Source organism: Macaca fascicularis, chromosome 3, assembly GCF_037993035.2.
Source record: "Macaca fascicularis isolate 582-1 chromosome 3, T2T-MFA8v1.1".
Lineage (NCBI taxonomy): Eukaryota > Metazoa > Chordata > Mammalia > Primates > Cercopithecidae > Macaca > Macaca fascicularis.
The window spans coordinates 49440394-49460963 of NC_088377.1; the positions used below are offsets into that span (position 1 = coordinate 49440394).

A 20570-nucleotide genomic window follows, 5' to 3' on the forward strand; every position below is an offset into this window, starting at 1 on the left:
TTGTTTAGTAAAATGAGGACTGAACGGAGGTCATTGCCTCGACCAAGTGGAAAGCATGGGTGACTTGCTGAGCACTTTCCATTTTGCAGAAGGGCAAAAGCCCAAAGTGTAGTGGGTTTAAGAAAAAGTGAGAGCCGGGCGCGGTGGCTCAAGCCTGTAATCCCAGCACTTTGGGAGGCCGAGACGGGCGGATCATGAGGTCAGGAGATCGAGACCATCCTGGCTAACACGGTGAAACCTCGTCTCTACTAAAAATACAAGAAAATTAGCCGGGCGAGGTGGCGGGCGCCTGTAGTCCCAGCTACTCGGGAGGCTGAGGCAGGAGAATGGCGTGAACCCGGGGGAGCGGAGCTTGCAGTGAGCCGAGATCACGCCACTGCACTCCAGCCTGGGGCACAGAGCAAGACTCCGCGTCAAAAAAAAAAAAAAAAAAAAAAAAAAAAAAAAAAGAAAAAGTGAGAGTTATCAATTTTGGAGGCCAGTTAATTGAAAAAGAAAGAAAGGGCTGGGCGTGCTGGCTCACGCCTGTAATCCTAGCACTTTGGGAGGCCGAGGCGGGTGGATCACCTGAGGTCAGGAGTTCGAGAACAGCCTGACCAATATGATGAAACCCTGTCTCTACTAAAAATACAAAAATTAGCCGGGTGTGGTGGTGGGCACCTGTAATCCCAGCTACTTGGGAGGCTGAGACAGAAGAATTGCTTGAACCTGGAAGGGGGAGGTTGTAGTGAGCTGAGATTATGCCACTGCACTCCAGCCTGGGTGACAGAGCGATACTCTGCCTCAAAAAAAAAAAAAAGGTAAAAGAAAGAAGTGAGAGGAAGGGATTAAAAAGAGCCAGGATAGGCTGGGGGTGGTGGCACACGCCTGTAATCCCAGCACTTTGGGAGTCCAAGGTGGGCAGATGACGAGGTCAAGAGATTGAGACCATCCTGGCCAACATGGTGAAACCCTGTCTCTATTAAAAATACAAAAATTAGCCGGGTGTGGTGGTGTGTAGTCTCAGCTACTTGGGAGGCTGAGGCAGAAGAATTGCTTGAATCCAGGAGGCAGAGGTTGTAGTGAGCCAAGATTGTGCCACTGCACTCCAGCCCTGGGTGACAGTGAGACTCTGTTTAAATAAAATAAAAAAAAAAAGGCCGGGTGCAGTGGCTCATGCCTATAATCCCAGCACTTTGGGAGGCCAAGGCGGGTAGATCACGAGGTCAGGAGATTGAGACCATCCTGGCTAACACGGTGAAACCCCGTCTCTACTAAAAATACAAAAAATTAGCTGTGCGTGGTGGCGGGTGCCTGTAGTCCCAGCTACTTGAGAGGCTGAGGCAAGAGAATCACTTGAACCCGGGAGGCAGAGCCTGCAGTGAGCCAAGATCGTGCCACTGCACTCCAGCCTGGGCAACAGAGCGCGACTCCATCAAGAAAGAAAGAAAGAAGGAAAGAAAGAGAAAGAAAGGAAGGAAAGAAGGAAGGAAGGAAGGAGAAAAAAGAGAGTGAGCTAGGATAGACAACTAATATAAGGAGAGTGTTTGGTTAGTTTTTTTTTTTTTTTAAGATGGACCCTTGCTCTGTCGCCTTGGTGGGAGTGCCTCAACTTCCCAAGTAGCTGGGATTACAGGCGTGCACCACCAGGCCCAGCTAATTTTTGTAGTTTTAGTAGAGACGGGATTTCACCATGATGGCCAGGCTGGTCTTGAACTCCTGACTTCAAGTGATCCTCCTGCTTCGGCCTCCCAAAGTGCTGGGATTACAGGCGTGAGCCACCGGGCCCGGCCTTCACTTCCCTTCTTAGCTAGCTTAAATGTCTTTTAAATTTTTTTTAGTGGGGTCTTGCTCTGTCATCCAGGTTGGAGTGTAGTGGTGTGATCACAGCTCACTGCAGCCTCAACCTCCCAGATTCACTCTAAACTGGGCTAGGCAGACCTGGCAAGGCAGTATGTGGAGGGAGTGGAGGGATGTGGAGGGAGTGGAACACAACATTGAGAGACCCAGTCAAGAGGACCCAGGCCCGGCTCAGTGGCTCACGCCTGTAATCCCAGCACTTTGGGAGGCCGAGGTGGGTGGATCAACTGAGGTCAGGAGTTTGAGACCAGCCTGGAGAACATGGTGAAATGCCATCTCTGCTAAAAATACAAAAACTAACCAGGCATGGTGGCAGACACCTGTAGTCCCAGCTACTCCAAGGCTGAGGCAGGAGAAACAATTGAACCTGGGATGGGGAGGTTGCAGTGAGCCAAGATCACGCCACCACACTACAGCCTTGGGCAACAGAGGGAGACTCTGTCTCAAAAAAAAAAAAAAAAAAAAAAAAAAGATGACCTAGAGGAGACTGACTAAAATTTTCATCCATCTTACCCTCTTTCTACTGTGTCCCTTCTCTCCCTCCCCAACATCTTCCCTTCCCTTTTTTTTTTTTTTTTTTTTGCAACAGAGTCTTGCTTTGTCACCCAGGCTGGAGTGCAATAGTGTGATCTCAGCTCACTGCAACCTCTGCACCCCAGGTTCAAGTGATTCTCCCATGTCAGCCTCCCGAGTAGCTGGGACTACAGAAGCCTGCCACCATGCTGGCTAATTTTTGTATTTTTAGTAGAGACAGGGTTTCCCCATGTTGGTCAGGCTGGTCTTGAACTCCTGACCTTAAGTGATCCGCCTGCCTTGGCCTCCCAAAGTGCTGGGATTACAGGCATGAGCCACAACTCCCAGCCTCCTTATTTTCCCTCCCTCCCTCCCTCCTTCTTTCCCTCCCTCCCTCCCTTCTTTCCTTCCTTCATTCCTTCCTTCCTTTTCTTTCTTTTTATTGAGGTAAGGTCTTGCTGTATCGCCCAGATGGGTGTGCAGTCATAGGATCATAGCTCATCGCAGCCTCCATCCTCCTACCTCAGCCTCCCGAGTAGCTGGGACTACAGGTGTGTGCCACCACGCCCAGCTGATTAAAAAAAAAAAATTAGAGATAGTGTCTTCTGTGTTGCCCACACTGGTCTCGAACTCCTGGCCTCAAATGACCCTTCTGCCTCAGCCTCCCAAAGTGTTGGGATTACAGGTGCAAGCCACTCCACCTTGCCACAGTCTTTTTTGTTTGTTTGAGACAGGGTCTCACTCTGTCACCCAGACTCGAGTGCAGTGGCACTATCATAGCTCACTCAACCTCCTGGGCTCAAGGGATCTTCCAGTTTCAGCCTCCTGAGGAACTGGGACAACAGGCGTGCACCACCACGCCTGGCTAATTGTTTTCTTTTCTTCTTTTTTTTTTTTTTGTTTTTTTGAGATGGAGTTTTGCTCTTGTTGCCCAGGCTGGAGTGCAGTGGCGCGATCTCAGCTCACCACAACCTCTGCCTCCCGTGTTAAAGCGATTCTCGGCCGGGCGCGGTGGCTCAAGCCTGTAATCCCAGCACTTTGGGAGGCCGAGACGGGCGGATCACAAGGTCAGGAGATCGAGACCATCCTGGTTAACACGGTGAAACCCCGTCTCTACTAAAAAATACAAAAAAAAAAAAACTAGCCGGGCGAGGTGGCAGGCGCCTGTAGTCCCAGCTACTCGGGAGGCTGAGCCAGGAGAATGGCGTAAACCCGGGAGATGGAGCTTGCAGTGAGCTGAGATCTGGCCACTGCACTCCAGCCTGGGCAACAGAGCTAGACTCCGTCTCAAAAAAAAAAAAAAAAAAAAAGCGATTCTCCTGCCTCAGCCTCCCCAGTAGCTGGGATTACAGGTGCGTGCCACCACGCCCAGCTAATTTTTGTATTTTTAGTAGAGATGGGGTTTCACCATGTTGGCCAGGATGGTCACAATCTCCTGACCTCGTGATCCGCCCACCTCAGCCTCTGAAAGTGCTGGGATTACAGGTGTGAGCCACTGCACCTGGCCCAATTTTTAAAAAAAAATTTTGTAGAGATGAGGTCCCACTATATTGCCCAGGCTGGTCTGGAGCTCTTGGGCTCAAGTGATCCTCCTGCCTCAGTCTTCCAAAGTGCTGAGATTACAGGCGTGAGCCACCACACCCAGCTCCTTGCCACCATCTTGGTGCCAATCAAAATAGTCCTGAATAAATCTGACTTACTGTTTTAACAAGAGTCAGATTTTTTTCTTTAATAAGCGCAGTAGAAGAGGTGAACTGAAGAGGAGGGGCTGCAGTCATTGATGAAGACAAGGTCCAAGGCAAAACCACAGAGTAACAGGGTAAGGTGGAGGTTGAGATTTACAGAAACAGAGTTCAGTGACGGACAGGCCAGGGTATGCAAGGGAGTGCTTATAACTGACCCTGAAAACGTTTTTTTTTTTTTTTTTGAGACAGAGTCTCTTTCTGTCGCCCTGGCTGGAGTGCAGTGGTGCAATCTCAGCTCACTGCAACCTCTGCCTCCCAGGTTCAAGCGAACCTCCTGCCTCAGCCTCCTGAGTAGCTGGGACTGCAGGCGCACGCTTCAGTTCAGAAGTTCCAGAGAAGCCTGGGCAACATGGCAAAACCCGGTCTCTACAAAATATTTAAAAATTAGCCAGGCGTGGTGGTGTGTGTCTGTGTAGCTCCAGGCACTCAGGAGGCTGAGGCAGGATGCTTGAGCCAGAAAGGCTGAGGTTGCAGTGAGCCGAGATCGCGCCACTGCACTCCTGCCTGTGCAATAATCCCTGGATTCAAAAAAAAAAAAAAAAAAAAAAAAAAAAAAATGAAAAGAAATGTATCTGAAACTCTCCAAGCTTCAATTTGCTAATCTGAAAAATTGAAATAGCGGTACCAACCTCACAGAGTGGCTAATTTAATACAGTGCTATTTGCAAGGGATAATTTATCGAACCTTTAGGCGTTGTTCTAGAGTACCTATTAGGTCACTGAACTCACAACCTTAGGAGGGAGTTTCGAGTTTATGCCCATTTTACACGAGGACGCGTTGGCAGGCGATACTGCTGTTCATGGGATCTGTAAAGAGTGAAAAAAGAGTCTCAGCTCTCAGTAGAGTTCACAGGCTCTAGGGTTTCTGCTGGAGGTGAGAACACTGTGCAGGGAGGCACGAAAGCGGGCATCAGATGGTGCAAAGCGACGCTGGGCCCAGCTCGGCGGCCAATGGCTCCCTCCGGTGGCCGAAGCGAAGAGCGCAGCTGGATCGGGCGCGAAGAGAGGATCCCCGCAGCCTGTCAGGGGCGAGGCTGGAACCCGGTGGAGGTTCTAGGGCTTTGAAAGGTTGGAGGACTAGGACTCCAGAAGTCCCCGAACGAAGCGGGCCGGAGTTCCAGGTGACGCACCTGGCTCAGGTGTCGCAGCCCCGCCCACCTCCCTGCCGCCTTCCGCCGTCCTCACACGCCCCCTTTAGGAGGGTGGCTGCTCCCGACGCCTCGGAGCTCGGATTGGGGTCCGGTCCCCGCGGCCACGATTGTTTGCACCTAAGTGATGGAGGCTCCGAGACCCGCGGCCCACGCCCTGCCGGGGACGCTTGTCTGCAGGGCTGCGTTGCAACCCAGGCGCACGTGGAGCTGGAGCCGCGCGGGCTGGGGGAGCGCACAGAGGGTCGGGCTTCCCCGGGCGCGCCCACGGGGCGGGGCCGAGGACGGGGACCAATGGCGCGCGCGTGCTGGTGGGGGTGGGGACAGGCTCCGGGCCTGGCATCCCGGTAGCCGCAGCTGTTTTTTCCGGCCCCCGTGCGCTCTCCGCCCGAGGCGGAGCCCCCCGGCTCGCGGGGATCCCCCGAGCGCTGCGTCCTGCGGGTGGGTGAGTGAGTGCCCCGCGGTCCCCGAGATGTGGGGTGCATCTGGCCGGGGAGAAGGAGATCTTGGCTCCTTTGCACCCCAGCGGGCGCAAAGGGGCAGGAGCCCGGGTTGGGGGAGGAGGAGGAGGACCCGGGGACCTTGTGTCGCTCGGTGGGAGCCTGTCTGTGTTTCTGTTTTGCTAGTCGAGGGGTGTGTTTGGGTTGGTAGAGTTTGTAGGGGGGGTGCCTCGTGTGGATGGGAGGAATCTGGGGAGGCTAAGGCGAGGGTGGGGGGTTGAGATGGGTTGAGGGAGAGGATTGACGGAGGGTGGGGTTTTGAAAGAGTTGGAAGTTTCTTGGGTGCGGTGATTGCATGGGGGGTCTCGGTAGGGGCAGCTCAGGACACCGAAGGAGAGGATGGCGAAGGCTCTCCTGCCCACAACTTACTTCCCTTTTGGGAGATTTGCTTCCTCTTGCATTGCTAGTTAAGGAAGGAGAGGCTGGAGTAGCCTGTGCCGTCAGAGAACCTTTGCCCCTTTGCAGAACCGGTGCCATCCCTAGTCTCAGGAACATAGGGGAAGGGGTGGCCCCCAGGAGCCAGGAGTGGCCCTGAAACCCTTGCTGACAGGTTTGGGGTACCACTTTTTTTGTGGAGCAGTGGCTGGTACCATTTGCAGCCCTATGGGCTCTTTTTAGCTGCTGGTAAGCAGGGTGTGGGTGCGTTCCTGTTTCCTTGTGGTTGTGTCTTTTTTTGTTTTTTTCTTGAGACAGGGTCTCGCTCTGTCACCCAGGCTGGAGTGCAGTGGCGCGATCTCGGCTCGCTACAGCCCTAAGCCTCCAGGACTCAGGTGATTCTTGTGCCTCAGCCTCCCAAGTAGCTGTGATTACAGGCATGCACCTGCATGCCTGGCTAATTTTTTTTGTTTGTTTGAGACAGTCTCACTCTGTCGCCCAGGCTGGAGTGCAGCGGCGCGATGTTGGCTCACTGCAACCTCTGCCTCCTGGGTTCAAGCAATTCTCCTGCCTCAGCCTCCCAAGTAGCTGGGACTATAGGCATGAGCCACCACGCCTGGCTAATTTTTGTATTTTTAGTAGAGATGGGGTTTCACCATGTTGACCAGGGTGGTCTCGAACTCCTGACCTCAGGTGATCCGCCCACCTCGGCCTCCCAAAGTGCTGGGATTACAGGCGTGAACCACTGAGCCCGGCCAATTTTTGTATTTTTAGTAGAGAGCAGCTCTCTCTTTTGGGGAGGCTTTGGGATATTTGATTAGTGGTCTTTGGGGGTGGGTGGGCTCTGTGGGGCTGCTTTTGATGCAACATAATCTCCTTTGCAGGTCACCTAACCCATTTGTGTCTTCCTCTACCCGTGCTCAGCCATGGCCAGTGAGAGCTCACCTCTGCTGGCCTACCGACTCCTGGGGGAGGAGGGGACTGCCCTCCCTCTCAATGGGGCCGGGGCTCCTGGAGGGGCATCTGCCCGGAAGCTGTCCACCTTCCTGGGTGTGGTGGTGCCCACTGTCCTGTCCATGTTCAGCATAGTTGTTTTTCTGAGGATTGGTGAGTGGGTTCTGGGGCGCGTGTGGACTGACTGTAGTATAGGAGGACATGATGGGGAGAGGTGGAGATGGGACTGGGATGAGAGTAGGAAGGGGGACCCAAGAGAAGTGGTTGGCTAAAGGGTTTGGGGAGGGGCTCCCTGTGGGCTTGCATTTAGCTCCACCCTGGAGCTCTGCAGACCCAGGGGGTGGGGGATATAGGGTGTGAGCCCCTGTGACCTGACTCGCTGCTCCTGCCTCAGGGTTCGTGGTGGGCCATGCTGGGCTGCTGCAGGCCCTGGCCATGCTGCTGGTTGCCTACTTCATCCTGGCGCTCACCGTCCTTTCTGTCTGTGCCATCGCCACCAATGGAGCCGTGCAGGGGGGCGGAGCCTACTGTATCCTCCAACATCAATGGACTGGGGTCTGGGCTGTTCTGCCTGCTCGGGAGGGTGTGGAAGGGGCCATTACCTTTGTTGGCTCAGGGGCGAGACAAGTATTTTTCTTCATTCTTAAAATTTTTTGCCGGGCGTAGTGGCTCATGCCTGTAATCCAGCACTTTGGGAGGCCGAGGTGGGCGCATCACGAGGTCAGGAGATCGAGACCATCCTGGCTAACACGGTGAAACCCTGTCTCTACTAAAAGTATATAAAAAAAAAAAAAATTAGCCAGGCATGGTGGCGGATGCCTGTAGTCCCAGCTAGCGGGAGGCTGAGGTAGAAGAATGGTGTGAACCTGGGAGGCAGAGCTTGCAGTGAGCCAAGATCGTGCCATGCACTCCAGCCTGGGCGACAGAGCGTAACTCCGTCTCAAAAAAAAAAAAAAAATTTTTTATGCTGGGTGCGGTGGCTCATGCCTGTAATCCCAGCACTTTGGGAAGCTGAGGTGGGCGGATCACTTGAGGCCAGGAGTTCAAGACCAGCCTGGCCAACATGGTGAAAACCCGTCTCCACTAAAAATACAAAAATTAGTTGCGCATGTTGGCACTTGCCTGTGATTCCAGCTACTCGGGAGGCTGAGGCACGAGAATCGCTTGAACCTGGGAGGTGGAGGTTGCAGTGAGCCAAGATCGCATCACTGCACTCCAACCTGGGCAGCAGAGCAAGACACTGACTCCCAGACTGCAGTGCAGTGGCGCCATCATAGCTCACTGCGGTCTTGACTTCCTGGGCTCAAGTGATCCTCCTGCCTCAGCCTCCTGAGTAGCTGGCACTATAGGCATGAACCACCACCCCTGTTTAATTTTTAAATTTTTTGTAGAGATGGAATCTTGCTATGTTTCCCAGGCTGGTCTTGAATTCTTGGCCTCAGGTGATCCTCTTGTCTCAGCCTCCCAAAACGCTGGGATTACAGGCGTCAGTCACTATGCCTGGCCTGGCAGGGCAAGTTTTAATAAATGTGCAGCAGGCAGGCTCGTATAATGAAGGAGATCAACATTGCCCTACATGTTAATGCCAATTTCTAGTCTAACAATCTCATCTGTTAGGCAGTGATTGTTTTACAGATGCAGAAACTGGCACTCAGAGGGTATGAGTGACTTGTGCAAAGCCACATGGCTGGGGCCTGGCTGCACTCAGGTTAAGTGCTTGGAGCTATGGCAACTTCCTCACGTCCATTTCAGTCTCTTTTCCCTTAATGCTTCCACTTTCAGTCATGATCAGCCGCACACTGGGGCCCGAGGTCGGGGGCAGCATTGGGCTCATGTTCTACCTGGCTAACGTCTGTGGCTGTGCCGTCTCCCTGCTGGGACTGGTGGAGTCTGTGCTTGACGTCTTCGGGGCCGGTCTGTGCTCTGTCTGATCTGGGCAGTGCTGCGGGTTTGCAGGGTCTGGGAGTGTGGGATCATGAGGGAGAAGGTCCTCTAAGGGAGAGGGGCAGACTGAGCCATTACCTTGGCTTTCTGGAGCTTCTGCTGTGTGGCCAGCATCGTGCAGGAGATGTGGACATCTCTGAGATTGTCCTTGCCTGCAGGGAGCTTGGATCTAATCGGAGAGACCAGGCTAAGATTCTTAAAATTGACAGAGACCACCAGGGAGAGCTAAGATGCTGGGATGGAGCTAAGAGGGAAGTGGGGAAGGTGGTCTCTCTGACAGCAGGTGGGTAGAGGGGGCTTGTCTTGCTTTGGGTCATGGTTGGGGCTGGGTACCTTCTTTTTTTTTATTTTTTATTTTTTTATTTTTGAGATGGAGTCTTGCTTTGTCACCCAGGCTGGAGTGCAGTGGTGCGATCTCCCCTCACTGCAACCTTTGCCTCCTGCGTTCAAGCGATTCTCCTGCCTCAGCCTCCTGAGTAGTTGGGATTACAGGCACTAACCCCCACGCCTGGCTAAGGATTGTATTTTCAGTAGCGACGGGATTTCACCGTGTTGGCCAGGCTAGTCTCGAATTCCTGACCTCAAGTGATCTACCTGCCTCAGCCCTCCCAAAGTGTTGGGATTACAGGTGTGAGCCCTGGCGCCCTGCCCCCCCCCTTTTTTTTTCTTTTTTCTTGAGGCAAGGTCTTACTCTGTCACCCAGGCTAGAGTGCAGTGGTACCATCTTGGCTCAATGTAACTTCTGCCTCCCGGGCTCAAGCGATTCTCCTACCTCAGCCTCCCAGTAGCTGGGACTACAGGCATGCCTCCCCACGCCTGGCGAATTTTTGCAGTTTTTGTGGAGTTGGGGTTTCACAATGTTGCCAAGGCTAGTTTTAAACTCCTGGACTCAAGTGATCCTCCCACCTCAGCCTCCCAAAGTGCTGGAATTATAGGCGTGAGCCGCCCACCATGCCCGGCTGGTGGGGTGCCTTAGGATCGGGCCTTCTAACTCTGTCCCTACCTCTTTCCAGATGCCACAGGGCCCAGTGGGCTCCGGGTCCTGCCCCAGGGCTACGGCTGGAACCTGCTGTATGGCTCCCTGCTGCTGGGCCTTGTGGGTGGGGTCTGCACCCTGGGAGCTGGCCTCTACGCCAGGGCCTCATTCCTCACATTCCTGCTGGTCTCCGGCTCCCTGGCCTCTGTGCTTATCAGCTTTGTGGCTGTGGGGCCAAGGGACATCCCCTTGACCCCTCGGCCTGGCCCCAATGGCTCCTCCCTGCCACCCCGGTTTGGCCACTTCACCGGCTTCAACAGCAGTACCCTGAAGGACAACTTGGCTGGTGAGCTGGGCACTGCCGTGGCAGGAATCTCGGGGCGAGGGGTGGGCAAGCATCAGGGCTGGGCCCTTAAAAAATCTCTGGATGAGCACAGGTGTCAGAGGGAATGGTGGGCAGGAGGTCTGGACTGCAGAGCAGTGCAGTTTAATTCAGGCCTGTCTAGCATGTGTTTGGCCAGCGGGGCAGGAGGAAGCCCACAAAACAGTCCCTGCTTTAGAGGAACTTGTGTTCTAGCTGAGGAGAGACGTGCATTTAGGAATCAGTTAAATAGCACAGTAAGGCCCAGCATGACTTTAACAGATCAGGATCTCCCAGGAGTGGAGAGAGGGAGGCCTGACTATGGGCTGGGGAGGGCAGGAGCCAGGGAGCTGGAGGTAGCCTGAGATAGATGGGTGGGGGATTCAGTCAGGAGCCGGGAACAGAGAGGGAAAGCATCTCAGGGAAGAGCTGGAGACTGGGTGTGGGGACTCACATCTGTAATCCCAGCATTCTGGGAGGCTGAGGCAGGAAGATCACTTGAGGTCAGGAGTTTGAGACCAGTCTGACCAACATGGTGAGACCCTCTTCCCGTCTCTACTAAAAATACAAAAATTAGCTGGGCACGCTGGCTTGCACCTGTAGTCCCAGATACTCAGGAAGCTGAGGGAGAATTGCTTGAACCTGGGAGGTGGAGGTTGCAGTGAACCGAGATTGCGCCATTGCACTCCAGCCTGGGTGACAGAGCGAGGTTCCATCTCCAAAAAAAAAAAAAAACCAAAAACCATAAAATGAAAATACAAAAATTAGCCAGGAGCAGTGGTGCACTCCTGTAGTCCCAGCTACTCAGGAGGCTAAGGCATGAGAATCGCTTGAACCCGGGAGGCAGAGGCTGCAGTGAGCTAAGATCGCCACCCCTGCACTCCAGCCTTGGCTTCAGAATGAGATTCCGTCTCAAAAAAAAAAAATAAATAAATAGGCTGTGTGCGGTGGCTCACGCCTGTAATCCCAGAACATTGGGAGGTTGAGCTGGGTGGATCACCTGAGGCCAGGAGTTCGAGATCAGCCTGGCCAACATGGTGAAACCCCATCTCTACTAAAGTTACAAAAATTAGCCAGGCGTGGTGGCGGGCACCTGTAACCTCAGCTACCTGAGAGGCTGAGGCAGGAGAATCGCTTGAACCAGGGAGGCAGAGGTTGCAGTGAGCTGAGATCACACCACTGCACTCTGGCCTGGGTAACAGAGCGAGACTCCGTCTCAAAATAAATAAATAAATAAATAAATAAATAAATAAATAAAATTAAAAAGTTAGATGGGCATGGTGGTGCACACCTGTAGTCCTAGCTACTTGGAAGACTGAGGCAGGAGGATCGCTGTAGCTCAGGAGGGAGAGGTTGCAGTGAGCCACTGCACTCCAGCCTGGGTGACAGAGCGAGATCCTGTCTCTAAATAAATAAATAAATTTATAAATAAATAAATAAATAAAAGAGTATGGATTAGGGTCTGGAGGGAGGAATGTCAGAGCATTAGGGGGACGTGGCAATGTGTCTGGCTGACCCAGGGCCAGTGCAGGGGCAGGCTGGTGTCTTAGTGAGTACAGTGCAGGGGACTGTGGGAATGTGCGGAGAGGGTGGCTAAGAGGCCTGGATTCCCGAGAGGGATGCTGATGCCCTCTCCTCCCTGGGACGATCCTCCTAGCTGGCTACGCTGAGGACTACACCACAGGAGCCATGATGAATTTTGCCAGCGTCTTTGCTGTCCTCTTTAACGGCTGTACAGGCATCATGGCTGGGGCCAACATGTCAGGTGAGAGTCCCTGCCTGCTGCCTCCTGGGGGTTTGGGGCTGCCACCGTGAGGGACCCAGGGGGACGGTGGGAGGGCTGACCTCGCTCCCTCTGCTCCCCCCTCTCCAGGGGAGCTGAAGGACCCCAGCCGGGCGATCCCTCTGGGCACGATCGTCGCTGTCGCCTACACCTTCTTCGTCTATGTCCTGCTTTTCTTCCTCTCCAGCTTCACCTGTGACAGGTGTCTGGGGAGGGACGGGGGTGGAGTGTCGAACAAGATTGGTGCATCTGGGTCACCAAGGGAAGCACAGGCTGGGGGACTGGGGAGCAGAAACCCAGCTTGTTGGAGTGGAGGGAAAATAGGGGGAGGGTAGCTACCAGCGATTGACAACCTGTAGCCAGCAGCTGCCATGGACCCAGTGCTGTTGTAAGCACTTAGCTTGCAAGTGAGGGTGGCTAGTGACTTTCTACCCAGTTTGCATTTCCACAAATATTTGGCCTTTTGTGCATATACCGTTAGGTATGACAGCCGGGTGCGGTGGCTCACACCTGTAATCCCAGCACTTTGGGAGGCTCAGGCAGGAGGATTGCTGGAGCCCAGGGGTTCCAGACCAGCCTGAGCAACATAGCAAGACCCTCCCCCCAAATACAAAAATTAGCCAGGCGTGATGGCAAATGCTTGTAGTCCTGGCTACTTGGGAGGCTGAGGTGGGAGGATTGCTTGAGTCCAAGAGGTCGAGGCTGCAGTGAGCTATGAGTATAGCACTGCACTTTAGCCTGGGGGTTGGAGTGAGACCTTGTCTCTTAAAAAAAGAGAAAGGAATGACCACTGAGTGATTAAATCCAAGGCCGCCCAATGAATACCAGGCGTATCCCTTTAGCACATTTGATATCTGAGTCTGATCCTTAAGATCAGGGCTGGAGATTTTCCTACCCCATGACGCATGATCATCTGTGTCCAACTTTCCCTCCTTCCTAGGACCCTGCTGCAGGAAGACTATGGGTTCTTCCGTGCCATCAGCCTGTGGCCCCCACTGGTGTTGATTGGAATCTATGCCACCGCGCTCTCAGCATCTATGAGCTCGCTCATTGGCGCCTCCCGCATCCTCCATGCCCTGGCCCGGGATGACCTCTTTGGTGGGTTCTCTGCCTCCTTGCTGGCTCGGAGCACGCCCTCCCTTGTCTGTTTGTCCATCCCCGTTAGGCCCCAGCTGATGTGTCTGCTATGGATTCTGTTTTTCTAGGAGTGATCTTGGCGCCGGCCAAGGTTGTGTCCCGGGGCGGAAACCCCTGGGCAGCTGTACTGTATTCTTGGGGCCTGGTGCAGGTGAGCCTTCTTCTTCAAGGGGCCCTTTCCCTCACCCCACCAGCTGGCAGGATGGGGGCGCAGTTAGATGCAGGCTGGAAGACAAATGCAAAGGCAGATGTGTATGCACTTGGCGGTGCACTGGCACTCTGCAGCGTTCACTGGCACTTTGTGGGGTTCACCAGCACTTTGCAGGTTGCCCCAGTGCTTTGCAGGGTTCATTGGCACCCTGGGGGGGTTCACTGACACTTTTTGGGGTACATGGGCATTTTGCAGGGTTCACTGACACTTTGTGGGGTATATTAGTATTTTTCAGGGTTCACTGGCACTTTGTGGGGTGCCCCAGCACTTTGGGGGATTCACTGGCACTCTGTGGGATGTACCAACACTTTGTGGGGTTCACTGACACTTTGGAGGTTTGGTGGCACTCTGTGGGGGTGCACTGGCCCTTTCTGGGGTTCATTGACACTGGGGGTACAGCGGCACTTTGCAGGGCTCATGAGCACTTTTCAGGGTTCATCGACACTTTGGGGTGCACTGGCCCTTTCTGGGGTTAATTGACATTTTGGGGTGTGCTGGCACTTTGCATGGTTCACTGGTACTTTCCAGGGGTTCACTGACACTTTGGGGGTACACTGGCACTTTCCGGGGTTCATTGACACGGGGGTCACTGGCACTTTTAGGGTTTAATAGCATTTTGGGGGTTGGGTTCATTGACACTTTGGGGGTGCACTGGCGCTTTGCAGGGTTCACTGGCACTTTCTGGGGCTCATTGACACTTTGGGGGTACACTGGCACTCTGGTGTTCACTGGCATTTTGGGGGTACACTGGCACTTTGGATCAATGGCACGCCTCTTGGCCTCTGCCCAGCTGGTGCTCCTGGCCGGGAAGCTGAACACGCTGGCTGCCGTGGTCACTGTCTTCTACCTGGTGGCCTATGCCGCTGTGGACCTGTCCTGCCTGAGCCTGGAGTGGGCCTCGGCCCCCAACTTCCGGTGAGAGACTCAGAGGCCTTTGTCCCCAGAGAGAAGACGGAAGGAATGGGAAAACGGGGAGGACTCAGGCTCAGGCGTGGGGTTGGGGACAGCAGCCTCGGGTGCGGCCAGCCCTGAGTTTCTGTCTCTCCTCCCCTCCATGCCCGCAGCCCCACCTTCAGCCTGTTCTCCTGGCACACCTGCCTGCTGGGGGTGGCCTCCTGCCTGCTCATGATGTTCCTCATCAGCCCTGGTGCGGCTGGTGGCTCCCTGCTCCTCATGGGTCTCCTGGCTGCCCTGCTCACCGCGCGAGGAGGTCCCAGCAGCTGGGGCTACGTCAGCCAGGCCTTGCTTTTCCACCAGGTATCCCCGCGGAGCTGGCGGGGTGGTGGGGAGACGGGAGGTGGTCAAATAACCCCCTCTCTCTTTGGCTGGAGTTGGTGTTCCCGTCCAGGAGGCGCTGAACAGGGCTGTGTATTTGATCCTGCCACTTCCCCATCACCTCACCCATGTACCCAGGTGCGTAAGTATCTGCTCCGGCTGGACGTCCGGAAGGATCACGTGAAGTTCTGGCGGCCCCAGCTGCTGCTCCTGGTGGGGAATCCCCGGGGCGCCCTGCCTCTGCTGCGGTTGGCCAACCAGCTTAAGAAGGGGGGGCTCTACGTGCTGGGCCACGTCACCCTGGGAGACCTTGGTGAGCTGCCCTCCCACTCATTCACTCACTCCCATCCTTCTTTCCCCCTACCTTTTTTTTTTTTTTGAGATGGAGCTTCGTTCTGTTGCCCAGGCTGGAGTGCAGTGGGATGATCTTGGCTCACTGCAACCTCCACCTCCCAGGTTCAAGTGATTCTCCTGCCTTAGCCTCCTGAGCTGGGATTACAGGCACACACCACCATGCCCAGCTAGTTTTTGTATTTTTAGTAGAGAAGGGGTTTCACCCTGTTGGCCAAGCTGGTCTCGAACTCCTGACCTCAAATGCTCCACCCACCTCGGCTTCCCAAAGTGCTGGGATTGTAGGCATGAGACACTATGACCAGTCCCCCTCCCCCTGTTTTTTTTGAGACAAGGTCTTGCTCTGTCACCCAGATTGGAGGGCAGTGGTGCCATCATAGTTCACTGCAGCCTCAACCTCTTGGGCTCAAGCAATCCTCCTGCCTTGGCCTCCTGAGTAGCTGGGACTACAGGTGTGAGCCCCTAGGCCTGGCTAATTTGTAGAGATGAGGTCTTTTTATGTTTCCCAGGCTGGTCTGGAACTCCTGGCTCAAGCAACCCTCCCACTTTGGCCTCCCAAAGTGCAGGGATTATAGGCATGAGCCATGACACCAGCCCCTCTTCCCATTTTATTTTTTTATTTTTTTATTTTTGAGACGGAGTCTCGCTCTGCCGCCCGGGCTGGAGTGCAGTGGCTGGATCTCAGCTCACTGCAACCTCCGCCTCCCAGGTTTATGCCATTCTCCTGCCTCGGCCTCCCGAGTAGCTGGGACTACAGGCGCCCGCCACCTCACCTGGCTATTTTTTTGTATTTTTTAGTAGAGATGGGGTTTCACCATGTTAGCCAGGATGGTCTTGATCTCCTGACCTCGTGATCCGCCCGTCTCGGCCTCCCAAAGTGCTGGGATTACAGGCTTGAGCTACCACGCCCGGCCCCTCTTCCCATTTTATTTCCTTCCCCATGACCCCTCCAAGCAGCCATAGCCCTGCCTTGGCGCATCTGTGATTTGGACTCTAGGAGACATTGAGTTTGGCCAACACTGGCTACCTTCCTTTCCTTATCTTCTCTGTAGACTCCCTCCCCTCGGACCCTGTACAGCCGCAGTATGGGGCATGGCTCAGCCTGGTGGACCGGGCCCAGGTGAAGGCTTTTGTGGATCTAACTCTCTCACCCTCCGTGCGCCAGGGGGCTCAGCATCTGCTGCGAATCTCCGGCCTCGGTGAGCTGCTCCTCCCTGGATGCCCTTGGCCCTCCTCTGTGGCCACTTCATATCTCCGCTCTCCGCCCCTAGAGAGTCAGCCGCAGATTGCAAACTGCAAAAGGACCTTATAGTTGAGAGCAGATAAGACGGTGCTCAAAGATAATAGCCTCAGACAGTGTGTGATAAAGTCTAATAGGAGATGCTAGGGACTGGCAATGCTGTTGCGGTTTTTTTTTTTTTCCTTTTTGTTTTTTTGAGACGGAGTCTCGCTCTGTCTTGCCCAGGCTGGAGTGCAGTGGCACAATCTTGGCTCACTGCAGCCTCCGCCTTCCAGGTTCAAGTGATTCTCCTGTCTCAGCCTTCCGAGTCGCTGGCTGGGATTACAGGCGTGTGCTACCACGCCTGGCTAATTTTCGTATTTTTAGTAGAGATGGGGGTTTCACCATGTTGCCCAGGCTGGTCTTAAGCTCCTGACCTCAGGTGACCCACCCGCTTTGACCTCCCAAAGTGCTGGGATTACAGGCACCTGGCCTTTCTTTCTTTTTTTTTCTGACCCAAAAATTGGGGCATGGGCACTGAAGAGTGTATTTTTGGGGACAATGGAGCATTATTTGAATCTCCAGCTGCCTCATCAAATCAGGTGGTTTTTAACCACCAGCGTTCAGAGGAAGGCATGCCAGCCACTATGCACTGATATGGCCGGCAAAGGTTTTGCGGAGAGATGGTAATTCAGCCAGGCTTTGAAAGGGGTTGGGATGTAGGAGAAGTAACGTGTCTCCCCCGCCCCACCCTGACCCGAAGCCACAAAGGATGCCAGAGGCTGTGTGGGGCAGACGCTTGTGGATGGAGCAGTGAATTCTCAGCTTTTAGCGCTGAGGCCACCGGGGTTATCTATGCTCAGTCACTGCCTTCTCCCTTAATCCTGGACCAGTACCTGTCACCAAAGTGCATGCTTCCTTCTCTATTCAGAGTCTAGCTGAAGTTCAACAGTGTTGGACATTGCCCAGTTCAGTGTAAATCAGAACCCTGGGAAATACTCAGGAGGGGGCGTGACTAGTTTATTTTGCAAGATCAGCTGGAGTTCACACCTGCTGAGATGTGCTGGGGTGTCGCCAAGCATCATTGACCCACAGAGTGTCTGAGAGCCTGGTCTTCACTTTTTGTGCAGAGACCACAATGCTCATGAAAGTTTTCCTGTGGAAGATACCAGGTCGGTGCAAAAGCAATTGCGGTTTTTTTTTTTTTTTGGACAGGGTCTCACTCTGTTGCCCAGGCTGGAGTGCAGTGGCACGATGTTGGCTCACTGCAACCTCTGCCTTCCGGGTTCAAGTGCTTCTCCCATCTCAGCCTCCCAAGTAGCTGAGACTGCAGATACACGCCAGCATGTCTGGCTAATTTTTGTATATTTTTAGTAGAGATGGGGTTTCACCACATTGCCCAGGCTGATGTTAAACTTCCGACCTCAGGTCCGCCTCTGTCTCCCAAAGTGCTGGGGAGCCATTTTAATGGGAAAAAAAAACCCACAATTACTTTTGCACCAACCTATTCCAATAAAAGGAAAAGTATTTCCTTTAAATGGTGGATTCTCCTATCATAGAAAATTTGACTTATGGGTTGAGCAATGTTTGCTTCATGAGAAGGGGTCTTGGAAGACGTCTCCGTGTCTCCCTGTAAACTCAGCCTGGTTCAAGGGGGCAATTATCCAATTCCACATGGGTTGTTCAAACATTAAGAACCAAGAGCTTGTCAGCAGGGACTTGGAGCATTGTGGTTGGCACATGCCCAGCTCGGTGGCTCAGAGTGTGGCCTCTCATGCTGGGTGGAGGCGGATTGCGTTGACCTACCTGCCCCAGTACCTACCAGCCGTGAGCCTGTGGGCAAGTGACTTCATCGCTTGGTGCTTTGGGTTCCTTATCAGTAAAAAGAGGAGACTAAATAGTACCTACCTCATAGCATTACTTCAAGGTTCAAATAAGTTAAAATACAAAGTGCTTTCTGTAGGACACAGCCCCTGGTAAGCGGATACCATGCAATGAACCACCACGATTAGGGTTTTACAGTAAACACTGCTAGGGTTAGGGTTTACTGCAGTAAACATACTGGGTAGTCCTGGTTCTTTTTTTTTTTTTTTCTTGAGATGGAGTCTTGCTGGAGTCTCACTCTGTTGCCCAGACTGGAGTACAGTGGTGTGATCTCAGCTGACTGCAACCTCCACCTTCCGGTTTCATGCAATTCTCATGTCTCAGCCTCCTGAGTAGCTGAGATTATAGGCACCCACCACAATGCCTGGCTAATTTTTGTATTTTTAGTAGAGACAGCATTTCACCGTATTGGCCAGGCTGGTCTCAAACTCCTGACCTCAGGTGATCTATGTGCCTCAGCTTCCCAAGCTGCTGGGATTACAGGTGTGAGCCACTGTGCCCTGCCTGGTCCATTTTCTCATCTTTCCATAGCAGAATCTGGGACGCTATTACCCTGGGGATTCAGGTCATCAGCTTGGCTGATCAGGGTGTCTGGTTTGCACAACTGAGTCAAACTCGCATCTCCTACCATGAAACAGATGCCCCGCTAGAAGCCGGGAGTGGACAGTGTCCTACTCTCTCCGCAGAATTGGAGTGCTCATTAGTGGCAAGAATCCTAATGCGAACTTTGCCTGTTTAAGTGGAGGAGATTAGTCACCGAGATAATAAAATAAATGCATGTGAAAGTGTTTAGGAAAAATGAAAAGTCATTATGCAAATGTGCAGAATGTTGCCGTGAGAGCCTGTACACAGTGGGAGTGTCATACCTATGGCTGACACTCATTGCTGTCAGCGTGTGGGAGCGTGGTGTAAACTTAGCCTGTGAGCCTGACTCCTGTCTGTTCCTGCCTTCCCCACTCTGCCCCCAGGTGGCATGAAGCCCAACACGTTGGTCCTGGGTTTCTACGATGACGCCCCACCGCAGGACCATTTCCTGACGGACCCGGCTTTCTCTGAGCCTGCAGACAGTACCAGGGAGGGCAGTTCCCCAGCTCTGAGTACCCTGTTCCCTCCTCCCCGGGCTCCTGGGAGCCCCCGGGCTCTCAGTCCCCAGGACTACGTGGCCACGGTGGCCGATGCCCTCAAGATGAACAAGAATGTGGTGCTGGCCCGGGCCAGTGGGGCCTTGCCCCCTGAGCGGCTGAGCCGGGGGTCTGGGGGCACCTCTCAGCTGCACCACGTGGACGTGTGGCCCCTCAACCTGCTGCGGCCCCGGGGTGGGCCCGGCTACGTGGACGTCTGCGGCCTCTTCCTACTGCAGATGGCAACCATCTTGGGCATGGTGCCCGCTTGGCATAGCGCCCGGCTCCGGATCTTCCTGTGCCTGGGGCCTAGGGAGGCGCCTGGGGCGGCCGAGGGGCGGCTGCGGGCACTGCTGAGCCAACTGAGGATCCGGGCTGAGGTGCAGGAGGTGGTGTGGGGCGAGGGGGCTGGGGCTGGGGAACCCGAGGTGGAGGAGGAAGGGGACTTTGTGAACAGTGGGCGGGGAGATGTGGAGGCAGAGGCCCTGGCACGCAGCGCCAACGCCCTGGTTCGGGCCCAGCAGGGGCGTGGCACAGGAGGAGGGCCGGGTGGGCCGGAGGGTGGGGATACCGAGGGCCCCACCACAGCCCTCACCTTCCTGTACTTGCCTCGGCCACCCGCCGATCCTGCCCGCTACCCCCGATACCTGGCGCTACTGGAGATTCTAACCCGAGACCTGGGCCCCACGCTGCTGGTTCATGGGGTCACCCCAGTCACCTGCACTGATCTCTGATGCCCCTGCCTCCAGGGCTGGGTAGAGAGGGCCCAGGCAGGTGGCCCATCCCGATCCTGAGGAGGAGGAGGAGGAAAGCACTGTGTCCCGTGGCCCTGCCCTTGGGACGTGGAGCCCAGGGGAGGTTTGAAGGGGATCATGCCACCTCCTTTGGCAGAGGGACTCCAGCACACTAACTCTGGGCGCCTGTCCCCACCATGCAGGGGAGGGAGTCCGCAGCCTCCCTTCACTGGTGCCTTGATGCTAGGGGCCAGGCCTCCGTGACTCTGGGCTACCTCAGTTTCCCCATTTTGGCCAGACTCACCGGCCCACTGGGGTGGTGATGTTTTTGTTCTGTTTTATTTTTCTAACTCTGCTGACCATGAATAAAAGACCAAAACACTACAGGCTGGCTGAGCAGTGCTGGTGGGTAGCTGAGAGGGAGCGGGTGGGAAGGGAGAGCTCTGCAGAGGGGTGGAGATCGGAGCCTTCAGCCTCCCGCAGTGAGGCTGCCACGTGCAG

The 20570-nt window shown here is 54.3% G+C and overlaps 1 protein-coding gene across 24 annotated transcripts; it reads left to right on the forward strand.

Moving 5' to 3' along the window:
* The first annotated feature begins 5563 nt into the window (after positions 1 to 5563).
* On the forward strand, positions 5564 to 20453 carry SLC12A9 (solute carrier family 12 member 9). 24 transcript variants are annotated; one of them, XR_012432285.1, is made up of 15 exons: positions 5564 to 5689; positions 6458 to 6514; positions 7004 to 7226; positions 7468 to 7602; positions 8856 to 8987; positions 10031 to 10339; positions 12012 to 12119; positions 12228 to 12339; positions 13078 to 13235; positions 13343 to 13425; positions 13711 to 14400; positions 14550 to 14742; positions 14899 to 15073; positions 16164 to 16310; positions 19183 to 20453. XR_012432285.1 is itself a non-coding variant. In XM_065541730.1 (15 exons), the coding sequence occupies exons 3-15, from the start codon at positions 7046 to 7048 to the stop codon at positions 20067 to 20069; spliced, it is 2745 nt and encodes a 914-aa protein (XP_065397802.1). In that variant the 5' UTR covers positions 5564 to 5689; positions 6434 to 6514; positions 7004 to 7045; the 3' UTR covers positions 20070 to 20453. The 24 variants fall into 24 exon arrangements, 11 of the variants coding, with proteins under 11 accessions (XP_065397802.1, XP_065397803.1, XP_015302660.3 ...); XR_012432289.1 differs by having other exon boundaries at positions 7044 to 7226; XR_012432286.1 differs by having other exon boundaries at positions 5564 to 5685.
* Positions 20454 to 20570: the final 117 nt, after the last annotated feature.